The sequence below is a fragment of the Dryobates pubescens genome, chromosome 7, assembly GCF_014839835.1.
Source record: "Dryobates pubescens isolate bDryPub1 chromosome 7, bDryPub1.pri, whole genome shotgun sequence".
Lineage (NCBI taxonomy): Eukaryota > Metazoa > Chordata > Aves > Piciformes > Picidae > Dryobates > Dryobates pubescens.
Genome location: NC_071618.1, coordinates 16,957,744 through 16,981,565, shown reverse-complemented (window position 1 = coordinate 16,981,565; position 23,822 = coordinate 16,957,744). Strand labels below are relative to the sequence as shown.

At 38.8% G+C, this 23,822-nt stretch overlaps 1 protein-coding gene across 1 annotated transcript in view; it reads right to left on the bottom strand.

Moving 5' to 3' along the window:
* Positions 1-23,822, bottom strand: part of UGGT2 (UDP-glucose glycoprotein glucosyltransferase 2) — a 99,652-nt gene that overhangs the window by 46,919 nt on the left and 28,911 nt on the right. The window contains exons 11-21 of the mRNA XM_054163005.1: positions 20,727-20,818; positions 19,100-19,250; positions 17,150-17,269; positions 13,782-13,867; positions 8,115-8,250; positions 6,518-6,649; positions 4,944-5,108; positions 4,393-4,516; positions 4,219-4,317; positions 2,256-2,350; positions 628-834 (exon numbers count right to left, since the gene is read on the bottom strand). Coding sequence (XP_054018980.1) covers positions 628-834; positions 2,256-2,350; positions 4,219-4,317; positions 4,393-4,516; positions 4,944-5,108; positions 6,518-6,649; positions 8,115-8,250; positions 13,782-13,867; positions 17,150-17,269; positions 19,100-19,250; positions 20,727-20,818 — 1,407 coding nt within the window. The remainder of the gene's footprint in view (positions 1-627; positions 835-2,255; positions 2,351-4,218; positions 4,318-4,392; positions 4,517-4,943; positions 5,109-6,517; positions 6,650-8,114; positions 8,251-13,781; positions 13,868-17,149; positions 17,270-19,099; positions 19,251-20,726; positions 20,819-23,822) is intronic.

Below are 23,822 nucleotides of genomic sequence, written 5' to 3'. Positions count from 1 at the left end.
CAACCACTTCAGACTGTGCCTATTAATACTCAACAACCACAACTGATAAGCTAAAGCAATTACTTAAATTTTCATTTCTGACAAACATTAATATTGTGATGTTAATTAGGAAAGCACTATTTAAGAAAAATAAAACCCAACAATTAAAAATGTAATAATTTTTGCCCCAGTAATCCTGTATCTATACTCAGTACTCTAATACTTTTTCCTTCAAAGAAATTATTTATTCTTCCATCAAATGAAAGTTGCCAGAAATCCAGATTTGCTTGACTAGAAATTATATAAGGATTGTAAACCCCACAGCATTTGGCCAAACACTTTTACAGAATCACAGAATCACCAAGGTTGGAAGAGACCTCAAAGATCATGAAGTCCAACCTGTCACCACAGACCTCACGACTAAACCATGGCACCAAGTGCCACATCCAATCCCCTCTTGAACACCTCCAGGGACAGCGACTCCACCACCTCCCTGGGCAGCCCATTCCAATGACGAATGACTCCCTCAGTGAAGAACTTTCTCCTCACCTCAAGCCTGAACTTCCCCTGGCGCAGCTTGAGACATCCCTTTACAGTAACATGTATGTAAAATGAAAAAGAAAGTAATCCAATTTAATTTGCACTCACTGGGATGAGGAATTTCACAATTTTAGTTCCAGCAGCAAGGGATTTGGCTGTCTCTTCCTTAATAAGTTTACTGAGGAAACTTTTTAAGGTGCTGTTGTTTTGGGTGAGAAAAGCAGTCAAGATTCCTCTTGCAATAGCTGTGTTATCTTCCTTTATTTTTGATGATGGATTGTTCAAAATCCCAACACGTGCATGACTGCTTATTTTCTGCAAGGAAAAATACAGAATAATACATCATTTTGCAGTTCCATCTGCTGTTACCTAATGTAATCATATCTATTATAACTCCATGAAATGTCCTTAATTATTTATTTCTTTGGCAGCTATTTGTCTTTAGAAAACCTGTATCAATTCAGAACTTCAACTAGGAGTAAGAAATGTTATTAGTAAGGATTTACCTATTTATAACACATTTTAAGCAGATTTATTCTTTTGAAATAGAACAATTGCTCTTGAGCATTCTGGTGGACTGTATTTTTAACAAGAGGGATACACAAGTGTCCATTCACAGACCTCAGAACTAGTTTTGTAGATAGTTTGATAGCTTTTTGAAAAATAGAAAAACAAGTATAAAATGTTAGTCACTGGGAAAAAATATTTCAATTGTTAAAATCAGTGAAGCCATTTCAATTTTACTAGAGGGAGTGATGACTCTAAGGTAGGATCAAATAGCACCACTAACTGAAGGCAAGGTAAATGGACTCTATTGCAGTAAAGAACACAAAAATAAGGAACGAAATCACTGATAATCAACATACTTAAACTGCAAACTTCAAATTGCAGCCATTGAGGAAATTTTTTGTAAAAACCACTTATTTGAAAAGCTTGAAAACGTGTACTTTGTTCCTGAGAAGCATATTCTCACTGAGAAGAGGACAGGAGGCATACTAGGCTATGTTAGGAGACACATGGCAAGCCAATCAAGGAAAGTTCTTGCTTTCCATCACTCAGCACTTGTGAGGCTGCACTTGCACTGCTGTGGCCTGGTTTTGGTCCCATCGGTGCAGTAAGGATGTTAAGATGCTTAGAGATACTTCAGCAAAAGACCACCAAGACTGTCAGAGGTCTATGAGAAGTCATTGCAGAAACTGGCTTTGTTCAGTCCAGCAAAGAGGAGGCTATGGAGAATCCTAATAGCAACTAACAACAGCTGAAGGGGAAATGAAAAACCATGAGAGGCCCAAACTGTTCTTGGCAGTAGCAAAGAATGTAACAAGGGGTAATGGTCAGAAATTTCATCCTGGCTGGAAAAAACTATGCTAGGAAGGCAGCACAAGAACAGTGCAGTGTTCTGTATCATATGACACAGCTGTGGCCACGAAGTGACCATATTTTTCATGGGAAAAGGTCTGTAACTGGGAAGAAAAATCACCATTCTAACACACAGCATCACAGTTTGCCTTCAGTGTTAGGTGTCGAAGAATCAAAATATCATTTACAGGCCTGTAAGACACCAGTGCTGCAGGACAGTAGAGCAAAATGAACACACAGCCTCTTATGTCTGCACCTGACCCACAAGAAAAGTATAGTTACACCTTTATTTAGGAGCGTAATTTTGAACGTGCATAGTGTTGTTAAGAACATATTCATTATTATTATTATTTTACTAAAAGCAGCCATAAACTCACCAGGTGTTTCAAGGCATTAGAGAGCAATCGTCTCCCAGATGGCTTATCAAAATCAGCAATAATCCAGATAGTAACAGCATATAATGCATCTTCATCTGAAAATTAAAGATTATCTTGCTTTACATTCTGGATAATCTTCTGATGAGAAATGAATAATGAATTACTCCTGCTTGAGATTTTGAAGTTCACATGTCTGACTGCTGACTTCAACTGTCAAGACTCATCTTCACCACATCAGAATCTTTTGCCTTCTGAATTGAAATAAAATTCTTAGGAGGTACTTCAACATATCAATATCAGCAAGTCACTAAAATAGCCAATCTGTTGTTCTTCCACTGAAACAAGATGGCCCTAAATAATAAGTGAGCTCTGCTTTACCAGAGGTTTCTTATAAACACTGGATGAAAGCTCATCATATAGCCAGAAACTAAAAGGATGAAGTAGTTACAAAAATGCATGAGTTAGGTCATTCATTTCCCCTGGCAGCAAAGGCAGAGTCCTTTGGCCAAAAGTAGGACAAAAATTACCATTTCTGAGCATGAACAGGAATATATCAGATACAGTCCAAAGAAAGTAAACAACCATGTAGGTGTGTACACAGAAAGTTTCCTGTGTCCTGGCCTATAGCCTTCTGTTCTTTACTCTTCATAGATAGGCAATGGCATATGAAAAATAATATGTAGACGAATATCAGTCTACTCAAGCCTATCACATAACCCCTAAAAGTTAATAAATATAGAAGAGAATTTTACAAGGTTCTGATAAGATTCTAGGAAGAGGTTGTTTTTATTAAGTGTTGTTGCAGTCTAGATACTGGGGACAGAGATTTGAAATGTAGATTCCAGCTTAAAGGTTATAGGTTTTACACAAGAGAGACGAATCATAGAAATAACACCAGATCTTGAAAGCCAGTCATCATCTGACAACTAGCTGGGACATCCCTGTGGTTGTACAATAGAGAATCAAATAGAGCTGCAGACAGAGAATCAAATTGAGCTAAGTAATTTTATTCTAAAGAAATGTGAGTTTATGGCACTTCTTTCAGATAATGGAACAAGTAAAAACTGTTACTACTGCAGAAAAATTACTGAAAGAACAGCATGATTTTGTTAACAGCATTATTCTGCTTCTTTATGGATTGATGTAAATGAGCAGTTGTTAACTGTCTTCTCCTAGAAGTTAACAAGGTACAGACTTATTGCAAATTTCCATGTATTGTTATGACCCCCCTGTGGTAACTGAAATGTCTTCTAACTCCAAGGGAAGGTATTTGCATATGCAATAAGAACATTTTACATTAAAAACATTTCAAATGTACATAAAAGTGCAAGTTTTAGCAAGATAAAAATATATAAATGAGTGATAATTCATCAGAATATATGTATTTTTTCTTTTCTCCAGAGAGATAAAACTTTGCACATAAAAATTAAACCATCTAAGTAAAGGAAAAATAAAGAGATACTGAATGCCAATAAATATGAAATAAAATCAGTCATTCCTTACATTGCAGAAACGTCTAATTTTGATAGATACTACATAGACCATACATTCTTCACATGCTGCAACTAAGAGCTGCTTGAAAACTGAATATACTCTCTTTAACACCCTCAAGTAAAACTATATTAGTGTAAAAAGTGAATCTGTCTGAAGCTGCAGAATCCTTGCAAAGCTTTTAAGTTTCATGTCTGTAAAACAAAAAATAACTACCCATGACATCCATCCAATTTCAGAAGTACTAAACCTAAAGTAACTGCCCTGTTATTTATAGTTTATTATATTAGGATATGATCTAGTCCTGAAAGCATATACTGGAATATTGAGAAATTATTATGTTTTTTTTTTTTACATGAGATCCTTGGGATACTTACTTCAGATATTTTAGTGGCAAATTTCAATAATTTGTAATACATAAATAAAAATAACCCTCCCCTATATATAAAACCCATGTAGAAATGGAATATACCTTTTCTGGTTAGATACTTCATGCTGTCTGAAATTACAGCACTTTTATCTTGTGAGTCCAAAAAGGAGAAAGTAGAGAAGTCTTCCACATCAAATGGAACTGCAAACATAAACCACAACATGTTAGACTTCATAGGAAAATCACAACAACCACCAAGCCAGGAAAGGTATTTACCAGATGTGGATCTGAAATGTATGTATCTTCTTTCTGCTCCAAGAATGGTGGGGTTTATACGGGAAACTACATTGTGCTGATCCATAAGAAAATCCACTGCATTCATATGATCATTTAACAAACCCTGTAGTAAGAGAAAAAAGAAAAGTAAATCTGTACTTTTATATCTTCAAGACAAACAAAGACACAAGTATCTGTACAATCTTTCAGTTAAAGCTGCTATATACACCAAGTTATGGATAATGTCAAGTCAAGACCATCTTCAGTATAACACAGTATTTCAAAGTATTAGACACACATTTTTCAGTAAACAACTGCAGTACATTCCTAGTTTTTGGTTGCAACATTCAATAGCTGATCCTCCAGTCTTGTATAATCTAAATATACTGTTTCAAAACCATGACAGCAAATTAATGTAACAGTAATTTCAGTTGTAGTATTATTAATTTCAAGCCATCTCATTATAAAAAAAAAATTAATACATAAACATGACTTAAACAATTCACTACCAAATATTTCATCTTGGATTCATTCAGAAATGTTAAACATACCGTGAACACTGCCCTCTGGAAGAACCCAGTGGCATCAATAATCCTCTGAAGAATAACTGTCTCTAACTCTGCAGCATTCATTTCTTCTCTGTTAAAGGGCACACCATTAAACAGAGCTTGAGGCAATGGACCCAGGCCAGTCTTTTTATAAAAGATTGCTCCTGCCTGAACAGATCAGAAATATCACAGGATTAAACAGACTGCGGCATACTGTAGCAAAAAATGAAACTAATACCAGGAGACAATGAACTCTGATCTCCAGGCACTATTCACTGTCACACCTTTCTGTGAGAAGCAGGGACAAAGGAGGGAACATTTGGAAACCAAACAGAATCACACAGAATCAACCAGTTTGGAAGAGACCTCCAAGACCAACTCCAACTGATCACCTATCCCTAACTAATCAGGACACATAGGACTCAATTGTCAAACAGAATGAGACAAGAAATTACAGACCTATGTATGTGTAATTTTTGCTAGAATGTTAAACAAAATAAAAAGTAAGTAACACTGGAGAAGGACCGTAAGACAGTTGTAGTTTCAGATGGATCAACCGAGACATTGTCCCCAGAGAGAGCACTCCTGGAAAACTCAGAAAGCTTTTATGTTCAGAAGCCAAGCCTTACTTGATAAGAAAGTAGAACAAGCTGATTTTTCATCAGAGAAAAATCAGGGGGACAAGTGAAAATAAAAGTGTACTGTAAGTAATTCTCCCTTCCTATTCTGCATCCCTTCATGTTTTCTGTCAGCGGCACTTTCTGGATGGCTACAATCTCTATGGCTGCGCCTATGCATCCACTTTTCTGCCATCTCACTGTCTCTTCCCTGATCTTCATTACAGCGTCATTGTCCCTGCTTGTACAGAGGGACTTCTGCCTGGTGGCTGTCTTTCTTCCCTTAATACTCTCTGTGGAAAGCTTTTCTCCCCTCAGCATACCCAGTTGTTCCCAGTGCAGTTTCAAACTGCCCTTCTACTGGAAGCTTCCATGGAATTCAGTGAGGAACAAGCAGTGTAAGGCAAACAGCACCTTTTTGCCTGGCTGCTTAGAAGCACCTTTTTAAAGGAACATAATACACATTATAGAACAAATTTTAAAAGGAAATCAAGAAAAGGGATGGCATGTGTCGTCAGAAGCACAAGATGGTATAGATGAAGACACATGGAAAAAGTGGTATTTGTATATATATATTTCAGCAGAAAATTGTCTACATAATCAATTAGAGATAAAATTATGTCTTCTTTATAACCTTTAAATCAAAACTTGTAGCTGTCTTTCCCAAAGGAAATTATAACCAGAAAGCACAATCATAGGAAATAATGATTTGGCTAGAAGACAGACTTCTGCATTGAGAGACACCTTGACATGCTTACTAGAAAAGAATATTGTGCTCCTGAATGTAGCAGGCAGTAGTAAATTTAAGTACTGAGAGCTGTAAAGACTGAATGATGGCTAAAGAAAAATTTGACTCAAAGATGCCATATTTACTTGCTTTACCATTTAACAATCTCTCAGCTTCACAAATGCAATCAGTTGTCTACTGTAGTATTCCTTACCAGTCTACTTCCAACATACCTTCCTCCCTTCGTCGTATTCAGAGTGAACATCCAGTATACTCTGAACATCAGCGTGGGGATATTCCCTTCTAAGAACATTTTTCACATGATTTACTGTTAGAACATTTCCATCTTTCACTTCATGGTACATCTATAAAAATTATAGCAGAAAAATAAGGAAGAAATTGCCAATCATAATTTTATTAAATTAGTGAAAGTAAACAATAAATACATATGTTTTAATGCACTAGTATATTTTGTAACAGTATACTTTCATATTTCTTTCATTGCTATACTGCAGCTTTTATATTGCTTTAATAATAATCAGCACCACACATAAGCATCATTTATTATCAGCACACTATTCTGATTATTCTATTATTATACCTTTAGTATAACTCTGAAGTGGCAAAGGAAATACACTTATGTGAGCTGAATGTGAAAGATTATTTCTCTCCACTGATTAGAGAAGGAATTTAAATTCTCACTATAAACTATCTAACCATGGGTAGTTAACTGAAACTATATGGGATGAATCCAAGCCTGAATTAGTCCGTGATACTTTATCCCTACAGCATAAAATTTTATTTCTTTCATCAAATGTACCAAGGAAATTTGAAGAGAAAATTATGCAATCAGTTTCTTTTGAAATGATATTACATTTCTCTATATAGTCCTGAGTACCTCAAACATTTATTTTATTGCTTCTGGTTTTGTTATTTTTTTTGTGAAACAAAGCAAAGAGAGGAATACATTTTATAAACCACCCTAAATTGGTATTTTGTGATCGGCTCATGGGTAATGGTCACACATGCACGCCAGCTCCTAATACGTGTGGATTTTTATTTCTCTTCCAAAGTACTCCTAGGTACTTCAGTCCTTTTCATCTTACACTCTCCAAGCTTGCCCATGACATTAGTTTCTACACACTGAACAGAATAAAAAATAAAAGCAAGATAAAAATGTTACCATATTCTGCAACACAATTTTGCCTGCAGAGACTTCACACAGACTGCTCACTTTGTTTCCCTCCATTTATCTCTCATCTCTGAGATTCCTGTCTTCACATGAGCCTGAATTCCCTCACACAGAAAATCTGTCTCATTCATAAAAGTTGCAAGGGTACAATATTTTTGTTTTGTACACTCACGAACAGCTTCAGCATGACCGAAAAAGAACTTGCCTTACGCTATTTCATTTCCTACACTATAGAAGGTTTCTACACTACACAGGTTTTTCAAAGCTTATAGGATTGTCAAAGTGCTACTAACATGCCTGTATTCCAAGAGATAAAGAACACAAAGCTGGGCACATCACATTAACACAAATACAGAACCATTTTTCTACAAGAAAATATTAAAAGCTGTAAGGCATGCATCTACCTTTTTACAGTCTTGAAGAAAGCCTGTAGACAGGTAAAGTGACAAGAGCAAGTTGGTTTTCAGAGGAGGAAAGTATTTCTGCAAATTATTTTACAGCATGGTTTTAAGGCTTTACTTTCATGTAAAGCAAATGCAAAAGCATCATGTTGTCACAAGGTAGCAAAATTCTAACTATATAGAAAAGTTATGTGAAAAAAAAAGAAAAAGAAGGTGATTTCTTGTGAAAGAACTAACATTAATTATTGAGGTAAAGGCTTGAGAGGTGTCAGATTCCTCTACAATGTAATTAAAAGTTCTCCAAAGAGCTATTCCAGCATCTTCATTTCCATCAACTTCTTCTTTTGTACTTAAAACGAAAACAAATCCAATTCTAAAAAAATACAAAAAAGAAAAACAATGAGTCATACATTTTAAACCAAAATCGGTTTCACATGTATTCTAACACCAACATAGAAGAACAAGACATTTCTGTTCAAGTAATCTGCTCAGCATGGAGGGATGAAAACACCTCAGTCGTGTTGCCATGGCTGTGTGTGGTGACACTGAGGATACCAGCTATGAAATCTTCAACTCAGGCTTAAGTTACCAACTACGTACTGATTTTGGATGTGTCTTTTCTACCATTTAAAGCTGACAGCAATTAAGATATCCATGACCCATTAGGAAGTACTCCCAGCCCTTTCTCTCCTTACCAGTCTGAAGGCTATGACAAGCTCTCAATAGTCTGAGTCTCTGTTTTAGTCTGGACATCTTTTATTTTTCCTGAAATGAATGCCTTGATAAATTGAATGTAGATATACTGGAGTCTTGAAGTACTGTCATTAGTATATGCTATTCTTACTAGCCCTTTTCTTGCCCTAGAAGTATGAAGCTTGATAGGAAAAAAGGCCCAGAAAACTCCCAGTGAAGGTGATATTTTCAATACCATTTTCCTGAAAAAATATAAATATCTGGATTGACCTTGTCATACCATCTTGACAGTGTAAAGTGTAGAACAGATTTGGTGTTCTGCAACAGCAGGGGAAATTCAAAGCTAACAGCCACTCACATAAAAAAAATTTGTAATAAATTGAGCATCATCGTTTGCATATAACACATGGAGATGTCACTGAAAGTTTTGGCACATGCTCCAGAAAGCCCAGAAGTTCGAGATACTGATGTGCTCCCTTTCTCCAGGGACCAAAGGCTTTGAGTAATGAGACAACCTGGTTAAACAGACTGGAAATAGTGACACAATGACTAAATCACAAAGTCCTTCAGAGACTGAAGGCTCAGGAGGGCTAAAATTAAAGATATTGGAAGTATTTTCCCTGATGTGAACACACAAGTAGGTTTCTAGTCTCTACTACACCACTGGAAAGGACTTTCAATCACTACACTCAGTTCCACATCTTAGCTAGTATAGGAAAAGGCCAAGAAAGATCCTTTCATTGAGTCTCAAGGGATAGAGCATGTGTACATGCATAGCCAGAACAGGCTCCCAAGAGAAGAAATACATGCCAATTCATGAACACAGCTGTCTGCATTAAGAGATGAAGTTTACAAAGGTGGATCCTGCTAGTCTCCCAGAAGTTTGTGAGTGCAAAGCCACCAGAATCAGTCTAAGGATTTGCAAGTCTTCTGTCCAGCATCAATAAATACAGATACCCCCCCCTCCACCCTCTTGCATGTCAACATTGAGCCTGCTTGTATAATGGGAGCGAAGAAGGGAAGAAGATAGCTAAACACAGAAAATTTTTCCAATCAGAAATTGAGATTTTATGTTCAGGGATCAACTTCATGTAGTTTTCCAGAACACATCCTTGAATCACCCTGAACATCTGAGGCTAATGCTGCTCATACCAGATCTGGAGGAAAAACTGCTACCATTAGGTGTCACCTCTCCCAAGATAAATCTGACTGTGCACAAAAAAGCTGCTCTATGACAAATCCCTGTGGAAGCAGCTATTCAACTTTGTTTTCTCCTCCAGATTTATTTTTTAGCAAAACAGGGATATCTCCAGCTGCCAAACTGCAACCAAAACCTAACTGGCTAACTGCTAAGTGGCTCACACAATTGTGGCCATTTAAGAAATACAGCTGTATAACTGCTGTCTGATCCTGATTACAGGTATGCCAGCACTTGATTATGTCTATATACAGCAGTCAGCTGAAAGATGGAAAATTACATCAGTTATCAGAAAGAGATGAATTGTAAGACAGAACAAGGGACTTGCAGTTTTTCTAAAGGAGTATCACAGGGAATGTTGATAAAAGGAGTGGAACACCTCCCTTATGAGAAAATGTTGAAGGAGCTGGGTCTCCAGCTTGGAGAGGAGGAGACTGAGAGTTGACCTTATTAATGTTTACATGAAGGGAGAGTTTCAGGAGGACAGAAACAGGCTCATCTCAAAAGTGGGCAATGATAGGACAAGGATCAGTGGGTACAAGCTGCAGCACAGGAGATTCCATGTGAACATAAGGAAGGAGGATGACAGAGCACTAGAACAGGCTGCCAGGAGAGGTTGAGGAGTCCCTTTCTCTGGAGGTATTTAAAACCCATCTGGACACATTCCTGTCTAACCTGCTCTAGGTGATCCTGCTCTGGCAGGGAGGTTGGACAAGATGATCTTTCAGGTCTCTTTCAACCCCTAATATTCTGTGATTCTGAGAATCAAAGCTGGCTTCTGCTATACAAAACACTGCATCTTGCAAATATTTCCACAGAGTGTACAGATCCATCATAGCTGCTACAAGAACATGAGCAACCTCCCAATCTCATGATAAATGAGAACTACTACAATAGACAATCTGCAATGATGAGTCCACATTTCAGCAGAACTTCATATTTACTAGTAATAATTCAATGAGTTGGTTTAAGAAGCTAGCTTCTCATTTGGAGAGCTGCTTGACATTAGGTATTTTAAAACTATTAAGGCAAAATCTGTCCTATCAATGCAAATTGTTTAGACAGATGTTCAGGACATAAATGTGCATCAGATCAAAGGACAGAGACAAATAGGAAATACAGTAAATTTTCTAAAGAGATATAAATAATAGTTAATGTAGAATGATGCATCATGATCTACTACTAACTGCTTCACCCATTTTTTTACAACTCTCATTACTGTAAATAGCTTTTCCTGAACTCTTGTGCCATCTGGGTGTCATAAGAGGAGTCAGAAAAACATACACAACACTATAAACTTCATTGCTTGTCTACATCTTGAGTACTGCATACATAGATGTTGCTCTCACCTCAGAAGTTTTAATACAACTAAAAAAGCTCAGGAAGTAGTGCTAGAGGTTTAGGACTAATACTATTGGAAATAAAAGGTTTTCCAGAGAATTCGAGAGTCCAGAAGGCCAGACGATCCCCAAGGGGCTGAACAGGACATTGCAAGATATCTTTATCCCATTCCATTGGTCCACAAATTCCTATATAATATGAAGTACAAGTACAGCTGGTCCTCTCTTTTCCCCCTTCTCTCCTTCTGCACTTTGCTTGCTTTTCTGCTTCTCGCCTTTTTTGCATTACGGTAAGAACAGTGGCGGGGCCCCTCAGTTTAAGAAGGACATTGAGACACTTGAACGTGTCCAGAGAAGGGCAACAAGGCTGGTGAGAGGCCTTGAGCACAAGCCCTATGAGGAGAGGCTGAGGGAGCTGGGATTGTTTAGCCTGGAGAAGAGAAGGATCAGGGGTGACCTCATTGCCCTCTACAACTACCTGAAAGGTGGTTGTAGACAGGAAGGGGTAGGTCTCTTCTCCCAGGCAACCAGCACCAGAACAAGGGGACACAGTCTCAAGCTGTGCCAGGGGAGGTTTAGACTCGAAGTGAGGAGAAAGTTCTTCACTGAGCGAGTCGTTCGTCATTGGAATGGGCTGCCCAGGGAGGTGGTGGAGTCACCGTCCCTGGAGGTGTTCAAGAGGGGATTGGACGTGGCACTTGGTGCCATGGTCTAGTCGTGAGGTCTGTCGAGACAGGTTGGACTCGATGATCCTTGGGGTCTCTTCCAACCTTAGTTATACTGTGTGATACTGTGTGTGACAGGGAGAAATAATACTTGTTAGCTGGCAACAGCCTGCTGGGCTTTGTCCCAGAGGGTCTGGGCTTTATCTAGGGGATCTGAACTATTGTTGGGTTATATGTATGTATATGTTTAGGACCTTTTATATTTTGTTTACTTTTGTAAATATTATTTTCATATAACTTTCAAATTCTGGGTAAGTGTGGTTATTTATTCTTTTTGGGTTAAATCCCCATGTTCTGCCTGGAGCAAAATCACCACACTCAGAACAGAAAACAACCTTTGGAACAGCTTCCAGGGAAGTAATAACCACTGGACTAGGGAAATAAATGACTGTGGTTGAATAAGGCAGAGCTTTATAAAATTATAACTGGCATCTAGAATGAGAGAGACTGCTTAGTCTCCCAATTGTAGAGATCAGTAAATGAAGCTGTTGAAAGTCTGGCTCTCAAAATAAATGAGACAGTTCTTCATACATTGTGCAGTTCAACTATGAAAACTCCTGGAAAGGGATACTGTGGGTGAGAAAACCATGAATTCAAGGGGAAACCAGGAAAGTTTATGGAAGAGAGATGCATTGAGGGTCACTAAACATTTGGAAACTATATCTGGGTCTGGAATTCTATGATCTCCAAAGGGGCCAAAGGCCAAGAAAATACTCAGGCAAAGTCCTTCATTATGTGTTGGTTTTTTGGGTGTTGGGTTTTTTTTGTGTTTTTTTGTTTGTTTGTTTGTTTGTTTTGGGGTTTTTTGGTCATTGAATGATTAAAAAAAAATAAAAGCAAAACAATTACCAGAGCTAGCAACATTTTAAATGCAAATCAAACCCCTGTAATTTAATAAGGAAACAAAAAGCCATTTCACAGGAGGATTTTAAACATTTAACGTTGAATTAATCTTGGTGAACTTTGGATCTAGTTTGGACACCCTTCTAGTGTAAGCTATGGAAATAAATGGGTACTTCTGAGAGCAATCAATTTTCTCTTAAAGTAAGCATTTAAGATGAACTAAATTCCTCCTTAGAAGTTTCTCTTGCTGTCAAATAACAACTAGTTCAGATTCAGACAACTAATTTTTAGAAATGCAAAACTTATCAAGGAAAATCTTGCTGTGGTCTGTAAGTATTTGTATATAAAACAAAGTCATGCAAAGCAACCACAACTGAAAGAACTAAATTTTAAAATACCTTCAAATTATGTTTTACCTATAGAATATTTTGCTCAGAATGCAAGTTCACATGAGTAACCAGTGGAACTAATTGACAAGGAAATCTTTTGTCAGACTTTTGTAGTTCATTTTCCACACACTCATATATATACACGTGTGTGTGTATATATATACGTTTACACCAATATATATATACACACACACCCCCCTTGTAAGCTATTTGCTTAAGAGTAATTAGCATCACAGTAAGCTTAATATAAATGGGTAACCAAAGTGTCTTATTAGAACATTGCTGCCCTGGACTTCATTTAAATTCAAATGTTGAGATGAATCTACTGCTGTTATTTGTACCATGCTGTAGTCATGCCAGCTTCAAAAATGAAGGTACTGGCTACAGCAAAGTATTATAGGGCTTGAAGTTCAGATTGCAACATGGGAGGCTTCCTGTTAAAATTCCTGCTTTTGGGTTCTACATCTTGGGTGTTGGTGGTGTGATGGTGGCAGGACAAGGAAGAATGGGGGAGTAGTTTTCTGGCTTGGGCTTTCAGCTTGCTTTCTTCTGCCTTCTGTTGTGTTTTTTTTCCTGCAAATAGGCTAAGGTAATTATGCATTTTGTACTAAGAGTATCTGGTTTTGCTCAGTAAACTGTACTCTTCTCTGACTTTTCATCTCTTCTACGCTGGGGGAGCAGGCAGGTTAGCTGTCATGTTAACCCTTTACACTTACCTCAGTGGCACATTATGATGATAGAATAATTCTGCCAATTTCATATAATCAGCTGTATGTTCTTGGACAGGATCAAGAAAAAGTACCTAAGAAGCAAAGAGATTATACAGCCAGTGTTTATTTATTCTTGATGTCTGACTTTGTTTATTTCAGACAAAAATCTAAGAACAGAAATTTCCAAAGGAGCTGTACATCCAACTGTTTTCAATTTCCTAGAGCATTCATTGTAAGAAAACATTAAGAGTATACATGAAAATAACTTCAGAATTAATGAATTTGGACCAAATACTGAAAACAAGATTTAACTGTTTATTGAACTTCAAAGTATCAATACTCTCCTCTGAAAGACTGTGGCTACAGTTTGTTTTTATTAATGACCTTGATTTAATTATATATTTTTTAAATTACCAAAAGGATCTAATGTTGATTTTTCTATTCTTTCAAACTCTCCTCTGTTGTGAAAACCAAAAATTAAATAAACAGAATATACTGAGTTAAGGCTTTAATTAAAAAAATGGAGCATTGGGAAAGAACTCTTTCTTCCTTGTTCATATATCTTTGTATTCACCCTTTCACTTGTATCTTGAAGCCTGTTGTAGGTTAAGGGTTAACTATAAAACCATAAAGTGAAAACTACTCCTGAGGGGGTGGAAAAGTCCATTTCAAGAGGGAGGCACAGGATATTGTAATATATTATTCAATTCCCTTTTCCTGTATCTCTCTATTTAAGAGACAGCACTTTTGCAGTTCACTCTCTCCCTCTGCTCTGGGTGTGTGGATTCTGCTTTCAGCATGGGGGAGGCTTTGCTGGTGGGAGCCGTATTTCTTGCTGCATAGCAAGGCCTAGCCATGGGGCTAGGGCCACTGCCGATTCTGAGTGTGTATGTGTGTGTGCGTAGCCAGGAAGGAGTTGGTCTCTTCTCCCAGGCAACCAGCACCAGAACAAGAGGATACAGTCTCATGCTGCACCAGGGAAGTTTAAGCTCACGGTGAGGAGAAAGTTCTTCACTGAGAGAGTCATTTGCCATTGGAATGGGCTGCCCAGGGAGGTGGTGGAGTCGCCATCCCTGGAGGTGTTCAAGAGGGGATTGGACATGGCACTTGGTGCCATGGTTTAGTCATGAGGACTGTGGTGACAGGTTGGACTTGATGATCTTTGAGTCTCTTCCAACCTTGGTGATTCTGTGAGATAGATAGATCTATCTGTCTATATCTATATATCTTTTTCCCTTAATGCCTTTTGTACTTTGTTTACTTTTGTAAATATTATTTAACTTCCAGTTCTGTGCAAGTGGTTTTTTATTTACTCCTTTGGGGTAAATTCTACATCCTGTCCTGAGCTGGAAAGGCTCAACCCAGGACAAAGCCTAAAATCAGATCTTTTAGGCATGGACAGATTCTAAAACTGGGATGTGTCCACATATGTGGATTATCCTTCATGGTATTTAATTATGACATCATGCATTGCAACTTCCCTTAGAATTTATCTTAAATTTGCTATAGCAGCTGAAACGCAGCAGAGTAATTAAAAAAAAATTTTGAACACTCCCTCCCCCTCACATTATAGCAAAATCATATGTTGTAGATTTCTATAATACAGCTGTTACACACTTCATGAGGTCCAACAAGGGCAAGTGCCAAGCCCTGTGCCTGGACCAGGGCAATTCCTGGTGTTAGTACAGGCTAAGGGATGGAGGGATTGAGAGCAGCCCTGCTGAGAAGGAGTTGGGGATACTGGTGCATAGTCAACTGGACAAAAAGCTGAACATTAGCCAGCGATGTGCACTTGCAGCCCAGCCAGCCAGCTGTATCCTAGGCTGCATCAAAATGAGCACTGCCAGCAGGTCAAGGGAGGTGATTCTGCTTCTCTATTCCATGCTAGTGAGATCCCACCTGGAGCACTGCATCCAGCTCTGGAGTCCACAGGAAAGACATGCACCTGTTGGGACAGGTTCAGAGAAGGCCACAAAAATGATCAGAGGGCTGGAATCTCTCTCCTACGAGGAAAGGCTGGGAGTTGGGGTTGTTTAGCTTGGAGAAGTTTCTGAGAAGACCTCATTTCAGCCTTTCAATATGTAAAAGAGGCTTGTAAGAAAGGCAGAGAGAGGCTTTTTAACCAGTAATTCTGGCACAGTAGTGACAGAACAAGAGATGACAACTTTATATTAGAGGGTAGGTTTAGATTAGCTATGAAGAAATGAAGGTGGTGAGACACCACACCTTCTCTCAGTAGTGTACTATGAAGAAAATTTGTTGATAGCAGTGAATTGTTTGCAGATGACACTGAATTGAGTGGGAGGGTTGAGCAGCTTGAGGGTAGGAAGGCTCTACAAAGCCATCTGGACAGGCTGCCTTGGTGGGCTGAGGTCAGTTGCATGAGCCAAGTGCTGCATCACACAATTCATGTTGACCCTGTTGGGTCTCAACACCCCATGCAATGGTATAGGCTTGAGGCAGAGTGTCTGGAAAGTTGGCCAGTGGTGAGGAAACTGGAGGTACTGGATGACAGCCACCTGAGCCAGCAGTTTTCTCAGGTAGCCATGGTGGCCAGTGCCATCCTGGCCCATATCAGGAATAGAGTGGCCAACAGCAGTAGGGAAGTGATTGTGCCTCTGTACTCGAAACCCTGCACCTTGAATAGTGTGTTCAGTTTTTTGGGTCACTCACCACAGGAGGGATGTTGAGTTGGAGTGTGTCCAGAGAAGGACAACCAAGCTGATGAAGGATCTGGAGAATGAATCTTATGAGGAGTGGACGAGGGAACTGGGATTATTTAGTCTGGAGAAGAGAAGGGTCCAGGGACACCTCCCTGCTCTCTACAACTACCTGAAAGGAGGCTGTAGTGAGGTCTGTGTTGTCTCTTCTCCCAAGTATCAGGTGATAGGAACAGAGGAAATGGCCTTAAACTGTACCATGGGAGGTTTAGATTGGATATTAAGAAAAATGTCTTTAATGGAAGAGTGGTCAGCCATTGGAACAGGCTGCCCAGGAAGGTGACGGAGATGAAATATGCGAACATGGCACTTCAGGACATGGTTTAATGGCCATGGTGGTGTTACACTGACAGCTGGACTTGATCTTACAGGTCTTTTCCAACTGAAACAATCCTATGATCCTATGAATTATCTTTAGGTAACATGGAAAGAACAGAAAAGCTCCTGACAAAACTGTACTCAAGTCCACTTCAGGGAATTAGACTAATAGCCTCACAAGATAATATTTTCATTACTATTTGTAGATCCACACAGAAAACATGAAATTCTAATCTATTTTTAACAATGAACACAGCATGTGTATTTTTCAATGAACAGTCTGTCCACATATTGACACATACAGAACACAAAACCAATTAAGTTCTCCAAACTTACCAGATTAAATAAATTGTGTCTAATCTGCTGTATAACTCCGGGAAATGCAGGTTTTAGCAGTTCCTGATAGCTTGCAGGCCATGAGCTATAGCTGTAATCTTGTTCTATATTGTTAACCCACTAAAACAAAACAGGCAGCCTTTTGAAAAAACACACATTAGAGTAAAATACCTGTGTATAAATAAAAATATTTTAAACCACATTGAAAGCCTGGAAAAAAGTAAAACATTTTAGTTTGTTGTTGAAAAAGTAACAGAAAATAAGTTTAATTATTAGGATTTTTTCTTTTCAATCAAACTGGGATTTTTAATAATGGGTGGAAAAGGAAAAAAAACAAACCTATTTCTATTCTGTATCAAGATGTGAGTAAGACTATTTTGTCAAGTGTAGAACCTACTTTCACAACACAAAGGTCTTAGGAATAGAGATACAAGTAACACTGCATAACCATCTTGTAAGAAAAATGTACTATTTACCTATAACCCAAAGAACCACCTCAGATATTAAAAAACCTCTAATTAATATATGGCCAGCTTCTTCCCCTGTTTTTGCATGTGTTTGTCTATTTGGCAAACAAAACAGTGAAATACGGTTCTTACAGATGAATAAATTCACCCCACCCCACCCCCACTGGCATATAACCTTTGTAATAAAAACAGTATGCACTTTGAAGATGGAAAAAACCCTGAGTCATTGGACAGTTAGACACAAGATACTTAAGCTGTCCACAATTCACTTACCATACTTGTAAAGTCCATTTTGCAGTATTGCAGAATGCAAAGATATTATACAGATAGACAAATTGCTCTAAAGTAAAAGTCTGTAACTATGAACATGCGACTACTCTCCGTGAAACCCCACCTGGAGTACTGTGTCCAGTTCTGGAGCCCCTGTTACAGAGAAGGGCCACAAAGATGATCAAAGGGCTGGAGCACCTCTCCTGTGAGAATAGACTGAAAGAGCTGGGGCTACTCAGTCTGGAGAAGAGAAAGCTTCAAGGAGACCTCATTGTGGCCTTCCAGTATGTGAAGGAGGCCTACAAGAAAGCTGGGGAGGGACTTTTTAGGGTGTCAGGTAATGATAGGACTAGGGGGAATGGAACAAAAATAGAAGTGGGTAGATTTAGACTGGATGTTAGGAAGTTCTTCACCATGAGGGTGGTGAGACACTGGAACAGGTTGCCAAGGGAGGTGGTGGAAGCCTCATCCCTGGAGGTTAAGACCAGGCTGGATGTGGCTATGAGCAACCTCATCTAGTGTGAGGTGTTCCTGCCCATGGCAGGGGGCTTGGAACTGGATGATTCTTGAGGTCACTTCCAACCCTAACAATTCTGTGATATACATTCTTCTTTTAAACATTCTACATCTTAAAATTTTAATAAGGTATAGACTACAGAAAATTACTCCTAAAATATACTGAAGATATATCGCCTTCCAAAATGTTTGTCATGGGTTGAGTTGAATCTGCTGATGATATTCACTACCATGCTGCCATCATACCAGCCTCAAAATAAAGTGCTGGGTATTGCAAAGTATCATGGGGCTTGAAGTTCAGATTGCAACATGAGAAGCTTCCTGTTATGGTTGCTGCTTCTGGGTTTTGGGGTGTTGGTCTTTTCTACTGGGCAGGCTGCAGGTTTGGGTGGGGGGAACTGTTTTTATTGCTGGCTTCTGCTGCTGCATCTGCATTTTGCTGAATGTTTCCTGCAAACAGGCTAAAGGTAATTGTGCACTGCATTATCTCAGTGCATTTCTTATTTTTTGTGTTACTCTCCCTCCTGTCTGTGTGGGGAAGCTAACACTTGTGAGAGTGGGCTGTGCTAACCCAGGACAATATTTTAAACTGCTAATCAATATATGGTATTTCTAGTACACTAAAGAAAAAAAGTAGTCTCATACATAGCAATAGAAAATATCTAATATTTAAATAAATATTCATTGATTTACTTACCATTATCGAAGAGTGACGGATGTCTAGTGCATAACTGTTGTCTGCAGGATGTATATGCAATCTCATAAATTTACTGAGGATCTCCTCTTTGATTCCAAGTTCATGAAGGCCATGTATCACTTTTCCTTCCAGTTTAAGAGTCTCTAAGATACTTTTTCAGGAAGACAAAATGCACAATGTCTACATAGAACTCTTGTTAGGACATAAGAAAAACTACATCAAAGACCATTAATGTGAGGATTACTATTTTTGTATTAAATTAATATTTACATTCTCCTGAAGTCAAATATTTACATTAAAATCAGTTAGTATCACTGTGTGCCTCCAACTTCAAAACAAATTACACAGCTTATTCATGTTTATTTTATATGACGGAATTTCCTCCATCTTTAGTAAAACCTAGTAGGATAGCAGAGTGGAGGGTTGCTCGCTGCACTGTCCTGGCTGAGGCAGAAGGAGGGTACGTTAAGAAGCTTTGTAAGCGTGCAGAGAAGCAGAGAGAAAATGGAGATGCAGAAGAGCTAGCTCCAAGTCTGCATCATGGCAGGACCCTGATAACAGCATGGAGGAAACATAGCTATATCTTTAAAAGAAAACTTTCCCAGAAGACCCAACTGGACTCTGTAATATTTGTCACAGTCTGAAAATTCACTGAGAATGGAAGCAAACCTGAAGTAGAATACATACATAGAATAAACCAGGTTGGAAGAGACCTTCAAGATCATCGTGTCCAACCCATCAACCAATCCAACACCACCTAAACAACTAACCCACGGCACCAAGCACCCCATCAAGTCTCCTCCTGAAAACCTCCAGTGAGGGGCCCAGAACTGGTATTGACTAGCAGAACACAACAGGCAACATTTTAAAAATGCCTTTATTTATATCTTGCTTCATGTTGAATTCCCTATTGTGAAAGCCTTTTCCCCCCCAAAAAATGCACTGAAATTAAATCTAACACTAGCATTAAAAAATGCTATAAATATATGAATCAGTAACAAGAAAGGATGCAAGTGGCTCCATCTCAAAACTTGGCAAAGAAACAGGTGAGGCTGTCCATCACTCTGAGCATAACTGTTGCAGTATGGGCTGGGTGCCCTCTACTACGTGAGGGGTTTCCTGTGTCCAGAAGTCCAGCCCAGTGGGTGGACACAGGAAATTAGGTATTTCCTACCATAATTCCTGCACCACTATAAAATCCACGGTGGGGTCTGGCACTCTCTCTTTCCTTCCTCTCTGCCACACAGTAACTGGGGGAGATGTCTCCCGGCCATGGGCCTGGCTAGGCCCAAGGCCACAGGGCGATGGGCAGTCTCAGATCTGGCCAGCTGAGACTAGCCTAGCAATGGCAGGGGTGGGGGGGGGAAGGAGGAGCCCTGGGGGTTTTGGGTGCACCCTCAGGTGGGGATGAAATGTTTCTGGGTCTGTTTTGGGGTTTCTCTTGTCACTGTGCTTCTGTTTTTCTGTACACATACACTGTTTAAAGTTTCCATAACTTCTGCAATCTGTTTGTCTGAGTCGTTATTTCTGCCCGTGGTGGGGAGGGGGTTTGTCCCAACCTACTACAATAACTTCTCCAGTATTATGACTAATTCTACAATGTTCAAATAAAATCTTAGTGTCTTACCTAAAGGGATCATGAAAATCCAGGTCAATATGAAGGCCATTTAGAAATAAACGTGCTTCTCCAGGCTGGATTCCAAGTGTTTTATGAAAATGCTAAAAAGTAAAAAACACTGCTAACTTATTTAGGTGTATGTCCACACTAAAACACATATATTAATGCATGTGTAAAACTAAGTAAGTCTGCAAAACAGGCATATCGAATCTCTTCCACATAATTTCTTCTTTTAACTGAGTGCTGTTGATAAAAATATTGTCAACATACCTTTATGAGCCCTATTTAATACACTTTCAAAATAAAAATGCAAACAGCTGGTAATTCCCCCCTGCAAACAACCCAGCATCTCCACCTGTACAAAGTAAAGCCAAGAACACATTCTCAGTGTCTACCAACAGAAACTGAAAATACACTCCCACATCCTTTCAGTAAAAGGAGACCTTATATGTGTTCTTCAGATCTCCACCAGAAACTACTTTTCTCACCAGCTTAACATCTCTCACAACTCCAAAAACACACATAGTTGCAATTGTTACAGGGAAAAGTGACAGGAGCAACAGCAGTAGTTTATTCCAATTCATACTATGAGGAGCAGTAAGATTTCCAGATCTGTCTGAATTCACAACAGATGAAGAGAAAGCACAACAAATACACTGAATAAAGACAAACTGAGGAAGATATGCTTTTCTTTCCCCTCCCACCCCCATTTCGCTCCCACTTGCTGAACAAAGGTGTGAATAAAAAATGCACTTTGAACAAAAGCACACTTAGAACAAGCAACCCAGGCTGCATGTATTACTCCACTTATGAGCCTGTCACTGAACAAATGGCACAACCCTGAAAATTGTATTATTCCTTTAAAGTAGCATGGCTACTTTCACACTTTCGCAAATGTAAGCAAACTTAAAGCTAACTAGTTTAGAATAGAATAAACCAGGTTGGAAGAGACCTTCAACATCATTGCATCCAACCTATTATCCAACACCATCTAATCAACTAAACCATGCAACCGAGCACCCTGTCATGTCTCCTCCTGAACACCTCCAATGATGGTGACTCCACCACCTCCCCGGGCAGCCCATTCCAATGGGCAATCACTCCCTCTGTGTAGAACTTCTTCCTAACCGCCAGCTTAAACATCCCCTGGTGCAGCTTGAGACTGTGTCCTCTTGTTCTGGTGCTGTTGCCTGGAAGAAGAGCCCAACCTCTGCCTGTCTACAACCTCCCTTAAGGTCATTGTAGAGAGCAATAAGGTCACCCTTAAGTCTCCTCTACTCCAGGCTAAGCAATCCCAGCTCCCTCAGTCTCTCCTCACAGGGCTTGTGTTCCAAACCCCTCCCCAACTTGCTCTTCTCTGGACACGCTCCAGCAAGTCAAAATCCTTCCTAAACTGAGGGGCCCAGAACTGAACACAGTACTCAAGGTGTGGTCTAACCAGTGCAGTGAACAGGGGCAGTTTGTGACATTAAATGCAACTGTATGTAAATGAGAAAACACACTTAATGCTCCTTGTAATCCAACATACGTGCATATTACTTATCATTCATTCATATCCCTTAGTATATATAAACATTCTCACAACCCAAAGCGGAACGGGAGTACGTAATATTGATGTACGAAAGGCAAGCCTGTCCATGAAGGAAAAATGCAGCTGTGATAAGCCTGAGCCCAACGGGCAAAGAATTTTTATGAAAGTCCACTATCCGGAAAAACAGGTTTTGAAAACGGTGAATTTAATTTATTCTAATGTTATAACCTAAACTTTGTAGCACTTTCATTGCTTTTGCTATATGTAGATTTACACACAAACAAAAGGTAATAATTACTTATGCTTGTTATAAAGTCTTTAAGCACACACGTTCAAACTCAGATATAATGTGAAGAATATGGTGGATTTGGGGATGCATGCCACTAATGCTAATAAATACTTTTTAAAAAACTTGTCAGTTACTACCTAGGATGAACATTTTAGTAGGCACCTAAAAATGGGTGTGAGTGGGCCTTTCAAACATAAGGATCATAAATGCATGGCAGTAAATTTCCCATGTTCAGACAAGGAAATAGAGGTAAGTTCATTACTTTTCTATTTTACAATAAACTAATTTTATTACCATACTTATCTAAACTACAGAAAAGATTTTTTGATATATCACAAAACTTGGTATAGAAGAGGATGGACTTCTGTCTTCATACCCAACTGCTGTTTTGCATTATTCTGGTCCAAAAGCAATGAACTTGGATTATTGTTTTAATAGCAGCATTGTGCCACAAAGTACTGTAACTGCAAAAAAAATCCCATTAATGCCACTGGACTTAAGGAGAAAAGAAGAAATATAAAGAGAATTACAGTCTTAGAAATCTTAGCAGCATCCTTCAGGGCTCTTGTGTGACAGATAAAACAGTACCTCTCCTTGAAGCTCTGAAATCAGCATTTAGGGTAAGAGATTTCTTACTACTCCTGAAAGCTTGCTGATCATGTAAACACAGATACTGAGAAAGACTGCTTCTGGCTGATGCGGGTAACAAAAATCACAATACTAATTAAAATGAATGCAGGAACAATGAAAAAAATAAATAGTCACTGAGTATCAAGATGGGAGTCTAGAAGCTTTTCAAATCCTTCAGTAGAGCAGTAGGAAAAGAATTGAGCTGAGTCAGAGCTTAAACTCATACAAGTTTGATGCTAGGCATTTGATTTTCATAAGAGCATCCATTTGCTGTAACAACTTTGATCAAAGCAGTATTTAGGAATCCATGACTAGAATTTAACACTGGCAATACTCACAGACTATTTTCTTGCTAAACTGTCATCAAATTACTGCCCTGAAGTTGAGTTGTGTTTAATAAAATTTTATTTTTCCTGTTATCCATAGCAGTCCTTTGCCTATTTCTGTCATGGTTTAATCCCAGCTAGCAACTAAGCACCGCATGGCTGCTTGCTCACTCGCCACACCAGTGTGATGGGGAGAAGAATCAGCAAGAGAAACTCACAGGCTGAGGTAAGAACAGTTTAATAACTGAACTTAACAAAATCAAACCAACCAAACAATAAACCAAAAATCCACCCACAACAAAAAACAATAATAATAAAAAAAGACAAGT